The sequence below is a fragment of the Poecilia latipinna genome, unplaced genomic scaffold, assembly GCF_001443285.1.
Source record: "Poecilia latipinna isolate Pla-1442-1.1 unplaced genomic scaffold, P_latipinna-1.0 Scaffold2556, whole genome shotgun sequence".
NCBI classification, from domain to species: domain Eukaryota; kingdom Metazoa; phylum Chordata; class Actinopteri; order Cyprinodontiformes; family Poeciliidae; genus Poecilia; species Poecilia latipinna.
This window is the reverse complement of record NW_015115172.1, coordinates 65,042-78,484: the sequence shown is the minus strand read 5'-3', so window position 1 is coordinate 78,484 and position 13,443 is coordinate 65,042. Positions and strand designations below refer to the sequence as shown.

Genomic DNA, 13,443 nt, shown 5'->3' with positions numbered 1-13,443 from the left:
TAAGCATGGTTAACATTAACCATGTTTAATGGTTAATGTTAAAGTGGTCAGTTTTAAAATACTGACCACTTATTATTTCCACCAACTTTGTCCCAGTGTTGATAAATGTTGTTAAAAATCTGTTTCATTGTCAGTTTAGCTTTGTTCGTTGGAAAAAAATATTAAGTAATCTGCTGGGTGTGGGGAGGTATGACGACTTTACCTGTTCAGACAGCTGAAACTCTGTGTTTGGTCCTGAGTCCTGGCTGTGGTTCAGAGAAATCTCGATCACCTGTTTTTTTTTTTTTGTTGTTGTTGATGGAAATAGGCATTAAAGTCCATTAGATGTCATTTATTTTTTTAGCTATGACTCTATGTTAACACTTAGTATGCAACACTTCAACAACTATGAAAACGAACTGAACGGAGTTTGCGAGTTTGATTTTGCTGACATGCCCTAATCCAACGCCTCATGTTCTTGCCTTGCAGGTGAGTGGAGGGTTTGCAGACAAACATGACTGCCAACAAGAACTCGAAGGCTGTGCCCCGAGCAGGAGGGGGTAAATGTGCGCGCGACGTCCCCGACAGGTCAGTGACATCTGGGACGGTTCGGGTTAGTCAACCCGCACTTCGAGTCATCTCGCTCTGTCTGCCAGCTCATTCATTTTCAAACAAGTCTTTCTATCTGGTATCAGGTTTGTGCTGGATTTTCTTTGGTTTATTTTATTTTTTTTATTGTTGAACTCCTGGGAAAAATAACCAAAGATTGTCAATCAAACCATCTGCAAGTGTGATCCTGTTTTGAGGACAAGGGCCCATCCATGTTTGAACTGTGAGTGCTGAGCTTGTGTTAGCATGTTGAAAGCTGACAGTGTCCTGCTCTAAAGGCAATTGTTATTAACATGTGAATCATTTAAACCAACCCAGTGGATTAGTAAGACAGGTTTTTTTTTTGGGAGGTGGGGGTGGGGGGGTTATTTTGATCAAGAATGATTGTTGTTGGAGCTAACAGCACTGCTGAGTGGATTGCTGCTCAGTTTCATTCAGTGGTGGTAAATGCTTCTCAGAAAACTTTAAGTATTTTACGGATGCTGATTTCTGTAATGTCTGTGTTTGTCTGTTTCATTTTGTTTATGAGGCAAACACATAAACCTGCAGTACCAGGCATCATTTCTGTATCCTCCTCCTCGAAACCAAACTTACCGTATTTTCCGGACTATAAGGCGCACCCAAAAACCTTCAATTTCCTCAAAAACTGACAGTGCTCCTTATAATCTGGTGCCCCTTATGGCCCAATATTGAGCCACAACAAGTCTAGCAACTACGGTAAACAGCCGCCGACTTCATTTTCGCCCATAGAAGAAGAAGTGCGCGGTGCATGCTGGGATAGTTGTCAGAATGCTGGTTTGTTAATAAAGTTTGACTGACCTAACTACCTACCTATCGATCTGATAATCAGGTCGTCTGCAGGTCATTCTATGCACCTTATAATGCGGTGCGCCTTATATATGAAAAAAGTTTTAAAATAGTCCATTCATTGAAGGTGCGTTTTATAATCTGGTGCGCCTTATAGTGCGGAAAATACGGTAATTGCTATCTATCACAGTGATTTTAATCAGTATCTCTTTTTGGCTTTTCAAACGTTTTCAGATGCTTTTGCTAGAACCAGCTCATACCTGAAGAGGTATGAGCTGATTTTATTTCTAGGCTTTTCCAACTACCTTTCTGATCCTTACAATCTTGTGTATTGTGTGCAAAAAAAAAGAGAAAATAAAAGTGTGAGTTTTAAAAATCAATAGGTGGCTAAATGTAATACAAAAACAGAAACCAGCAAACACCTGAGCGTTGCGTAATTTTATGTTAATCATAAATTCTCTGTCAACATTTCAGGATCTCATTGTCAGCTGTTTCCTCAGTCCCAATGTCCTTCATGTTTTAGGTTGATCCCTTCTGCCACACACCTGATTTACATGAGAAGGTATTTAAAACAGGCATCTGAAGAGGTAATGTTATTATTTGAGTCAGGTGTGCTGGAGCTGAGTCACATCCAAAGCATGAAGGACTGTGAGCGCTGCTGATCAGGATGAGAATCCTACAGTTTCTAATCCTCACATCACCATACGCCTGCAGCTTATTTCCATTTCTTACCAGTAAGCAAACTGTTTTATACCCATGGACAAAACCTTTTCCCTATCAGTTAGTTTGTCCTTGTAACTAAGTATTTTTGATAAATTACTGCAATGAATAAATCTTAAAAATAACCAACTCTTACCTATAATTTTACTTAATTTATATGTTACACCATATTTCAGTTCAATGTGGTTGTGATACCAGTTCAGCTACATTAATTCCCATTAATTATCAAAGATTTTGCTTCTTGCTCAACCCAAAATAACTCTAATATGTGGTAGATGTTGTTTACTGCAGGTACTTAACCAAATTACAGTAGACTTTGACCGTAAGGAACTTAGTAGTTAGTAGTAGTAGTAGTCTATCTTTCTATGTACATACATAGTTTTCAATGTACGATATGTGATAAATGTACACATATCAATAGAGCCTTACAGGTCCTTATGGGCTCACATTACACACATAATTATACGATTTCATGTGCTTGAAACATGGCAGAGACGTTCCTTGCAGCTGGATGTTTTGACAGATGGAGAGCACTTGCTTGTCTTGGAGGATGCTTCACAATATGTTCCTCTAAAATATGAAATTAACCCTGGATATTTTTCAGGCAAAAATTGTGCTGTGGCTTTTTGTGGACTCGGTGATCCTCTCCAATTAAAGCACGTATCCAGTGCAGGTTGGTAGTCTGAAGGTGTGTTTTAAGGTGAATAACTGTAAAAAGTAATAGGGAGAAATGTTTGTGGTGCCAAACCGCTCTGTTAAAACATGTTAAACAATTTGTTATAAGGTGTAAGAAATACACATTTCCCTTTCTGATTGAACTTTTCAAAGCCCTCAGACAGGAGTCGGATCCCGGGTTGTAAACAAATGAAGAAGTGACAAGCAGCTGGTGGATTGTGAACCCCAGCAGTAGCAGTGCTGGCTCTGTGAGCAGTCCGCGCTCCCCGTTCTGGTTAGCAACGGGATGTGGCTTGTGGTTTAGCATGCCCTGGAAGCCTGAGTTAAAGCCAAGGGCCAGGCTGTGACTGACGTTCAGCTCTTTGGGTAGTACTTTACGTGTGGCCGACCCAGCTGAATCTGACAAAACTGGGATTATTATTCCTGCAAAAGCTGATTCACCTCACTAGGAACCCCTAAGAAAATATGGAAAAAGGAAAGAAATCAGCACATTTCTTTGTAAATGTTTCTAATTGTGAGGTCTTCATGTGGCAGCCCACATTTATTTTACAGCACTGGAAGTAAATCTTACTAAGCAAAGCCATGGTATGGCTGAATAAATCAACATCTGAAAAGAAGTCAGGTGTAAATCTATCTCTAGATCTTCTGTCAAATCATCATTTTAGATTGAGGGTGCTCCAGTTGAAACAAGCGTATGAGGAGTACTGCCCAAAGGGTGTGAACCATCTGTAAATTTGCTTTAAAGTAGAGAAACATTTCTTCAATCTTTTAAATTGCCCATGAATGTTATTTTTTTTTCCTTTGGTGTAAGTGAAAGGTGTTTAAAACATTTTCTTTGAACTTTTGCTACTTTTTACATTTTTTTTCCTGTCGATGCAGAGATCAGACTTTACCACATACATTCCAGTTTTCAAATTAACACATAAATTTAACAACGAATCAATGAATAAATATAAAAATAGCTTAACCCCTTAACATCAACCCAAAACCCCATGACTTGCATGAATACATGCAAGTCATGCATGTATCCAAGACATCTTTTGGCTCCTGATTCAACTCTGCTAGAATATTTTATTTCTTCAGGACATATCTTTCATAGTGTTCATCTGCTGTAGATTGATTCTTAGGCTTTTAGTTACAAATATGGTACCAGAAGGGAGTGACTAAGCAGACAAAGACCCCCCCTGCCCTCCTCCCAAAAAAACCTTCAGAAAGAATGAAAAACTGATCACTGGCTCCATTGTTGAGGACTGGAACAAAGTCTGGTTTATTTGAAGAAAATTCGAAAGAAAGGAATGATTTAAAACCTCTGCACATTGCTGAAGCTTTTTGAATAAACTATTTACTTGACGACAAAGCTTGCTGTAAACCATAAAAATTTGTATGTGGGAAAACAAAGAGATTTGCGCCTGAATTCGTCAACAACAGAGATGCTGCAGACTCCACAGAGAAAAGAGTTAAATATAGTGAAACAGTTGAATTTATTGTTGTTTTCCCACTCCTGGAGACCATAAAGCTGAAAAATAATTATTTAAGCAAAGAGTTTTTCTTGAGAGATGATGATACGTTTGTTTTAGATGGGTAATCTGCTATGGTCGAAAGTATACGCTAAATCTAAAATAGAAATTACAAACAGAAAAAGTTAACTTGTTTTATTGGCATTGTGGATTATTTAGAATCCAAACAAAATGGCAAACTTAAGGACTTCTTCCTTAAGTTCTTAATTTAATATATTAAGGCCTGGGAGAAGTCCAGTTAATATAACAGCTATTGCAGAAACACCTGAGCATTGTGTGACGATATATTGTTTACTTATGCAAAGTGAAAACCGACTGTAGAAATCAGCAGACAATGATTCTCATGCTTCCTGGAAGGGATGTAAGATAAGTTTCATCCATCATGCTCCAAGCTTGCCGGCACAGAGCTGCTGTTGAGTCTCTCTCCAGCCTGAAGCAGAGAGAGTGAAATACGGGAAGGGCAGATAGGTGTGAAGCCAGATCTGTCCTAACCTGCACTGTTGGATCACAGTCAGCAGCCTTCAGCTTCCTCCTCCCAAGAGTCGTTATTCTAACCGAGACGGTGACATCAGATCTCCCGGTGCTTCACTTTCACAACTGTTAGTCAGCTTCCAGATAATCACAGGCTTTCTGGGAGTGTTGGAGTGTCCTGTGACTGTGTGGATACATGTCTTCCTAAAGGAGGTCTACAGCATGGGAAAACTTGTGTGAGACATTGGTAGAGTCCAGAATCACTTACTGTAGCTGCAGGGATTAGAAAAGGCTGTGAGAACCCGAGAGGCGCAGTCAGACTTTGCAGGTAAGGTGGCGTTCATAAATCTTCATTGCGCTTAATGCCTTCTGTGTGAGGTCTGCTGTGGATCTCTTCAAGAAATTTTTCAATTACCTGGAAAAATCCACAGTGTCATTTAAATGAAGTGTGTATTTCCTTTGGCCTTTAGTTTTACTCTGATGCTGCCAAAGACTGAATACTTTCCTCTGGCTTTTCTGAGTTTGTGGCTTCAGGTTTTCGTGCCGGCTTTGATCCTGGAAAAGTTGTCCCATCTGTTCCACAGTCAGCTTCGTATTAAAGGGTTCAATAGACACGTTTACAATCCCTATGTGTTGCCTCTTTTGGTTGATTAAAATCTGTAAGTGTGCTACATGGAGATGCAGCACACTTACCACCTGTTCAATAAATCAAAGTCTGTTCTACCCTTGTTATTTTGAAAAACATGGACTGTAACACATACAAAGTCGTTTGAGTGAACTTTCTTTTTATGAAAAATTAACTGTACCAAACATTGACTGTCAGAGAAAAATATTGTTTGTAATTCAAAGGATTTTGACATATTATGATTTTATAAATCAAAGCATTTCTATCTGTAATAACTGAAGGTGTTCATCGACTCTTGTTTGTTAATCCTTTGATCCAAAGTGATTACCTTTGTTTTTCACCTTTTCACCTGAAGAAAATTTGGACACGTCCACATATTGACTTGTTTCAACCATCTGTTCATTACTTGAACTTGTTTCACACATGAAAGTTGTATTTTTCAGTGACATGTGAAACACAAGCAATTCACATGTAGAAATTAAATTGCATAGTAACCTAAAACATGTCAATTTCTTGTGTTTTAATCTACAAATGTGCCAAAGAACTGCTTGTTTAAGACGCGGGAATTTTCAGTTTTGAACCAATCTTATTATTCTAATTCTGTGTTTGACCTAGCATTCACTGGTCGTAGCCAGTCGTGAGAAAAATGGGTGTTTGCTTTCTTACTCTATCCTGTTTTAGGAGCCAGTCCACATCGCCGTTCCCAGCACTTTCTGCCAGCCAAGGGCAGAACCAGCAGCCTGTTCTTAGTGACGGAGAGACCAAACAGGCGAAGTACGTCAGGACTGACGGCAGGTTCCTGCTTCGAGCTGGATGGAGCAGCAAGACAGCTAGCCTGTGCAGCGGTGTCTCTCTCACAGGTGACACTGACCCCCAGGGCCGGCTCTCCAAATCGAAGAGCATCAGCTGCCTGGACAACAGACTCTCGATCTACAAGCCCCCGTTACCGACCAAGTCCTGTCAGGAGGACCAGGGGATTCAGGAACAGAAGGAGAATCAAGGCGAAGTCCCTGCAGGAGAAGAACTCAACGGTAGGCCTCTGAGCTGGAGCACTATCTCTCTGGGACCTTCCTCAAATCAAGGTCACAAACGCACCCTTTCCCTCACCCACTCGGGAGCAGGCATCCCCCCCACCACAATCCGTAAAAAGATCTCAGAATGGGAGTGCAGGAGGGTGTCTCTGCCTAGGATGAGCCTGTGTCTGGATAAGCGAGGAGGGGAGATTGTTGGCGGTAGCGAGGGCTGCCCAAGTCTGCTCTCTTCTCCTTGCAGCGAGAAAACCTTTGATTTCAAGGGAGTCCGCAGGATGAGCACGGCTTTTTCTGAATGCTCCTATACAGGGACGGAGGATGACGAGGGAGTTTCAGACAAGGATGGCCTGGGTCGTTTCCAAAAAAGGAAAAACAAGACGGAGTCTTCTGGAGGGTTTGTGCGTACCTTGTCTGCTCGTAAAGAGACGTCAGCGGTCCTAAACAGGATACAAAAGATAGAACAAGCCCTGAAGGAGAATCCCAGCCCTCCTCCTCCACGATATCTCAGTAACTGCTACGCTCCAGACAAGGCAAGGCAGAAGTCCTTTGTGATAGGTGATGACTTGGACAGCACATGCGCCAGTAAGCGCAGCAGCATCTGCTCTGTGGCCACAGAACCAGATACTATTTTGGTCTCTGATAAGCTTTCCAGGCTCAGACAAAGGTTTAGCGTGAGCTCAACCCGGTCCGAGAGCCCGGAACCGCAGAGTCAACAGACCTCTGTTGGCACACAAGTGAACCCCTTACCTAAACCCAAACGCACTTTTGAATATGACGCCAAACGGGACCAGAAGGACGTTTTGTCAGCTAATGGATTACCTCCGGACAGAACCTCAGAGTCTCCCCCACCCCTACCCTCCACTCCTGCACCAAGCACCACACGGACCACCAAGCATGAGGGGAGCAAGCCAGTGAGAATCCCGGACAGGTGAGGACGTCTCATGTTCTTATGTCTGTCTAATCGCTCAGGTCTGTTTCCTGCCGTCTCCCTGTTAAGTGGTTTTGGCTCCTTGGTGTATGTCATGGAAACTGTTCATGCTAGAGATATCTGATTTGTGTTGGTTTACACAACATTTAAAATGTCAGACCGGTTCCAGACTTTTTTTTTGATGTCCTGTAAAACAGATTTCTATGTTCTCTCTTAGAGAAGTGCATGGTTTCTCACTCTTACCAGCTGCAGTCAGATCTTGCAGCTGACCTCTGTCCTTCCTTTTATTTCACTCTCATGTGTCAGACCTTTTTTTGAGAGAGGGTGTTGCCTCACCAGATCGTTCCTATGTGAAATCCTCAAACGTTCATCCCATGGACTCTGTTTAACATTCCTGCGGTTGCAGCCGTTTCAGAACGGGCCTTAAAACCGCATGCTGTCGATGGCCCGTTGTGAAGATTCAGTAGATTCTCCCTTGAAATGTAGCCCAGCTGTCATTGTCTGCAGCGTCTTGACATGTGATGTGTTCTCAGAGATAGTAAGCTACCTGCATGTTTATTTTTCTGGAACTTTCCTAATGATTGAAGCACATTTCTTTTTTTTTTGTGATTAGTTTTAAGGTTCCTGTGGGATGAAACCACCTGTTGGAGGAGTTAAACAACCCCATCTCGACTGTTTTTTATATTCCAGATGCATGGAATTCCTCCTCTTCTGTTTTTTTTATTTGCGTTTGTCATTTTATGACACTCAGCGACTCATTCTTACTTGTAGCTTTGCTTATGGGTCTCTGTTTGTTTTTACTTCTCTAACTCCTGCTCAGAGAGTTGTGTGAATCGGAGGATGCTGCCAGCCTGCCGTCTTCATATCCTTCCTCCCCCACAGAGAACGGAGCGCTGACTGCAGACCCCAAGAGTCGGCCCAGTTCCAAAAGCACTTTAGAGGAAAATGCCTATGAGGACATAGTAGGTAAGCACAAATCAATTGTTTTGTTCACTTACAGCAATAGTCTGATATGGTATGAGATAAAAGAAAATGTATTCTATGCAGTTAAATTGATGGAAGACAATTTTTGAAAAATGCAGAATACATTTAGTTGCAGCTTTGATGTATACAAGTGTATTGCACAGGAAAAGACCACTTGTGCGGTCCTTGTTAACCAACTAATTTAAACTGGTCAGCTAGTTGGAGTGCTACCCATTTTTGTGTAGCGTACAGTCAGCTATCATGCCGCTCTTGTCTTGTCAACTGTTCTTTTATAAAGGTGTTACCTGAATAAGGGTAGTGGTTTTGGTACCAGGCACTTTGTTTTGAAAAAGAAGCAGCAGGTGAAAGTAGAGTTTAGATCAGGCCTAAAATATCCAGCCCGTCCCAACCTGAACCTGTAGGCATTGTGTCCTAGCCTGATCCAGCTCGACAAATGAACTTTAATTATATGTCCAAGCCCGTAGTCAACCCAACATGTTATTTTAATTAAAATGTTGCTGCTTTTGCTTTTTCACCATAATTTGGGCAAGTAGTGTAACTTCGCCCATTTTTAGCTTTTGTCTAACGTCTTTCACCTCTGTTTTGTTGCTTGTTGTCACCACAGGGTGTGCCAAGTACAAGTCATCTGGGATTTGTGATTGATAGGAGCGGAGTAGGGTGGAGCTGCATTTGCATTTAGTGGGCAGTTCGCTGCATTTAGAATCTAATGACCTCTAAGTGCAGGATATTTCTTTCTATCCTCTACGGGGTACACTGCCAACCCCTCTATTTAGACTTTAATAAGTAGATTAGTAAAACTTCATATCGTGCAGTCTCATAAAGTTTAGGCTTATTAAATGTACCACTGAAGCCCTATTGGACTCGACCATCAAGCAAATAATTTTTAATTTGAATGGACCCAGCCTGAATTTCGGGTCAGGTTTGAATTGGGCTCAGGCCATAAATCTATACTTTACCTCGCAGTGAGCAGAAACATGTTAGGGAGGGGCACTGTGTTACCCTATGCTTTGTAAATGATCTGTTGGCGAATATGCTTTGATTCTGTTCCCTCTGCTTTTATTATATTTTTCTCAGCAACAATTTTTACAATAAGATAAAGTAAGAAAGCAGAAATCTTCTTTTTGAATCAGTCCCTTTTAGCTTCCTTCTTTAATTAGAACTATACCTTGTTTCTCCAAACTGAGGTTTGTTTAGACAGTCAGCTGCCACTTTAACACACAGCCCACACAGGATGGTAAAGTTAATTAGTGGACTAATTAAGTTCTTATTACAAACTAATGCTACTAACATACACTTTACATTTAAAATATCTATCTTTGGAAAACTTGAGCTGCAAAATAAAATTTTGATATTTTCTGAGAAAAAAAAAATCTCAGACTGCGTGAGTTTAATAATTAGAAGCTTAGTGAAATTTGCAGTCTGACGCAGGAGGCCTAATATAATAAGGCTGGGAGACAAACCGCTGCTTTCTCTTCCTGTTGTAGACATTCCAGGTTTAAAACTCTCATTATAGGTTCAGCCTGTCAACACTCAGCCTTTAGAGTAAGATTAATGGATGATGCGCAGAGTTATAGTCTAATTATTACGGCATTCCAATAAAAACATGATCATATTGTCTCACACGCGCTAACTACTTTGTTCATTAAGGTGCTGTAATCAGTAACAGAGACACCAGATAGTTAGGGTGCATGCAGGGCTTTGAAGAATGCAGTAGTTTGTTCTGAGAGATGATGTGTGTATGAAATACCGGACATGTTGAAAAGCCAAATTCCTTTCCACTAGCAAATGACCCCAGGCCTTCTGCCCAGTTCAGCTGTCGACTCCCCCGGCGCATTTTCAACGCAGCGAAAATGTGTGTCAGTGTGAGCACACAGGCCCATGATGTAGCTTGGGTTTCACACGCAGAAAAAAAAAAAAAAAAAAAAAACTCTCTTCCCTGAAATATTGTTCATGCTGTAACGCTTAATGATTACCAAATAAGGGCTGACTTTTTTATATGCAAGCATATCATTACTTCACGGTCCATTGCTTGCTCATAAGTGTCTTTGTTTTTTTTTTTTTTTTCCCTCCCTCACTGAGGATGTGCAGCGCCGGAGTGAATGTCAGGGCATAATGGATTTTCTCGTGAATCTTAACAAAGCTCCCATTGTTCACCCAGCGCTACGAGGGTTAGACTTTGCAGTTTGGAGACGTTCTCTCGGCAGTCTTTGTGCTTGACCAAAATTGTGTCCCACAGAGTGATCCCAGTGGTGGCCTTGAACTACAAAATACAGTGAGACAAGATGAAAATGGAGAAAAAAAAAGAAAAGAAAAAAAGAAGCAACAAAACAAATGAGCAAAAAACAAAACAAAGAAATGGTGGATTTATAGAAAAGACAAAGAAAGCATGGTTCAAGCAAAGCATCATTTTGGGAGCTCACCCAACATGTAAACCCAACATTATAGAGGACAGTATAGCATTTGGAAAATTATAACATTCCAGGAAAGCCAACAATAAAACTGAAAACACAACACCGCTTTAGACAAAGATGACAAAGCAACAAACTCTAGACAATTCACCCTTTACTGCACGATAGCTGCAGTAGTCAGTACTGTTGTCTCACACTTAGAAGATCTCTGGCTAAAGACTCGGCTAAGTTCTTTCTATGTGAAGCTTCCATGTTCTCGACATGAACGGCAGGGTTTTCTTTTGGTTCATTTGTTTCTGGAATCCAAAGAACATCTTTTCTGCCTAATTTGTGATTGTATTTGCAGCTGGGTGCAAGTGTGGCTGTGTTGTTTTGTATCTCCGTATCGGTCTTGTGATGAACTGGCGACCTGCCTGGTTTGTACCCCACCTCTCGCCTATCGACTTCTAGGATAGACTCCGCCCCCTCAAGGCTATGAAAGAGTTTCAGTGGGTAGAGAAAATGAGCTTGAGTTTATATGTGGTGTTTTAGGGCTTATTGGATTGATTTTGGTCAATCCACCTTAGAAACTGTTTAAACCATAGCAACCTTTCCATACCCCTTCAGTCCCACAGTTGACCCAGATATGCTCTCAACTTCACCAGAACAGCTCGGCTTGCTTTCATCATTTCCTATCATTTGTGGTTATTTCACCTGTGTTTGATATTAGATGTTTACCTAAGGAGTGTCAGCCTATTGTGTTATTACAAGCGAATGGCAGATTATCTTTCAAGTGCCTTGTGGTTGATGAATGGAGTGGTAGTGAGTGATGTGTTGCTTAGAGGGTCATGAATCATGAATCTGTACAGCAGTGACTCGATACAAATGTCTGGTCTTGTGCTTGTTAGCAAATGTGGGAGACTGCGTCAGGGATGATTTAACCTTACCGTGAATTGACAAACATATAATTTTGCAACTCTTTGTAGCAAGATTTGAAGTACATTGCGAATGTATTCGCACCCTTTGAACCATTTCATTTTTATTTTCAACATGTCTCGATGTATTTTGTTGAGAATGTAGACCAACAGGAAGTTGTACATGATCGGGAAGTGGAAGGAAAATGAATTGTACCACCACCAAAATAAAACCTGTGAAATCTCTGTGTTTAGGACTTATCTTATTCGTAAGTAGACCAAATAATTTAATGTCAGCATAAATGCAGCTTCTTCAGTTCTTTGAAGGCCTCAGGGGTTCAAAGAACCCCTGAGGCCTTAGAGAATAGAGAATATTCATAAAAAGCAACATCATAAAAACCACTGAACGCAGCAGACAGGTCAAAAATAAAGTTGTGAAATTTGAAGCAGAGTTAGATTATAAAACACAGCTCTCACATGGTTTTCCACCTAAACTGATATATTGGGCAAGGAGAGCATTAATCAGGGAAGCTGTACAGAGGAGCTGCAGAACTCTGGTGTGAAAATCTATCATTTAAGAATGCCATAGAAACATTAATTTAAAGTCATATTTTAAAGTCACGTGGAAAGCACAGCAAATATGTAGAAGAAGGTTCTTTGCGTAGAGGAGTCCATTAATGATAAAAGTATGATTCTATGGAGATGCTATTCTTCAGGGAAAAGAAAGCTAATCAGAGTTAAACACAGGACAATACAGGAAGACCTGGAACTGGTGTGGAGGTTCACACTACACATACTGGTATATCTACAATTTAATGATTTAGATTAAAGTTTAGTCTAGAGATAAGTCTATGTGAGATTCTGTGGTAAACCATTAAAACTGTTGGTTACAGAGGCTCTCTATAAATCTGACTGAATTGGAGCTGTCTTACACAGAAGGAGTAAAGATGTATGTTTCTAGATGTGGAAAGCTGTTAGAGACACATGCCATAGTCTTGAAGGTGAAAGGTTGACTTGAGGGCTGAATATAAATGTCCACTGCATGTTTCAGATTTTTAATTACAGAAAATTTGAAGACCATCTTTAAATTGGTGACAATTTTGGTCATATTATGACGAAATGTGGGAAAGTTTGAGGATGGTGGGGAAGCTTTTGCAAGGCACTGTAACTACAATTTTGCACATTCTCTTATGAAACCTCTTCACACGTTTTCCTAAAAGTTTGCAGTGTACTTGCACTTGTTTTTCAGTCCCACAACTTTGCCTTTACAACAGAGCAACTGTAGCATAGCTCACCTCTTTATGTCCTTCATGGTGAAAGCTGATACCAGCATTGTCGGTATAGTTCGTTCTGTGCCTCGCCTTGCCCACAGAGTCCATTGTGTACACAGAAATGCACAATCAGAGCATGCAGCAGAGGTGTGTCCGCTGCCTACATAATACCGTATCTGGGAGCGTGTCAGAGAGATGTTTGTAATCAGAGGAGTAGATTAGTACCCTGCTGCATATAAGTAGCTATACAGACATGTCATTTTCCCAGCAGGCTCTCATTACAGTATTGCTCCGGTTTAATGGAGCAGCCGCACAACGTGGGGCCGAACTGAGCCCTCTTTTTCTCCTCCTCAGTGTTAACGATGCACAGAAGATTACTGCACTCAGCTAATTTACTGTGAGACCCAACATGACGCTTCCAGGAGCCGTTGGCAGTTCACACTGTCTGTGTATGAGCGCCGGCTCAATAATTAACCTAAGAATAGATAAGTGAACGAAACTCTGGCTGTCTTTATAATCCCAGAT

General features: G+C 41.0%; 1 protein-coding gene across 1 annotated transcript in view; it reads left to right on the top strand.

Annotated features, from left to right (window-relative positions):
- Positions 1-470: 470 nt before the first annotated feature.
- The window catches only part of dennd2b (DENN domain containing 2B), a 40,957-nt gene continuing 27,984 nt past the window's right edge, over positions 471-13,443 (top strand). The window contains exons 1-3 of the mRNA XM_015020255.1: positions 471-567; positions 6,085-7,362; positions 8,183-8,328. Coding sequence (XP_014875741.1) covers positions 494-567; positions 6,085-7,362; positions 8,183-8,328 — 1,498 coding nt within the window. The 5' untranslated portion in view covers positions 471-493. The remainder of the gene's footprint in view (positions 568-6,084; positions 7,363-8,182; positions 8,329-13,443) is intronic.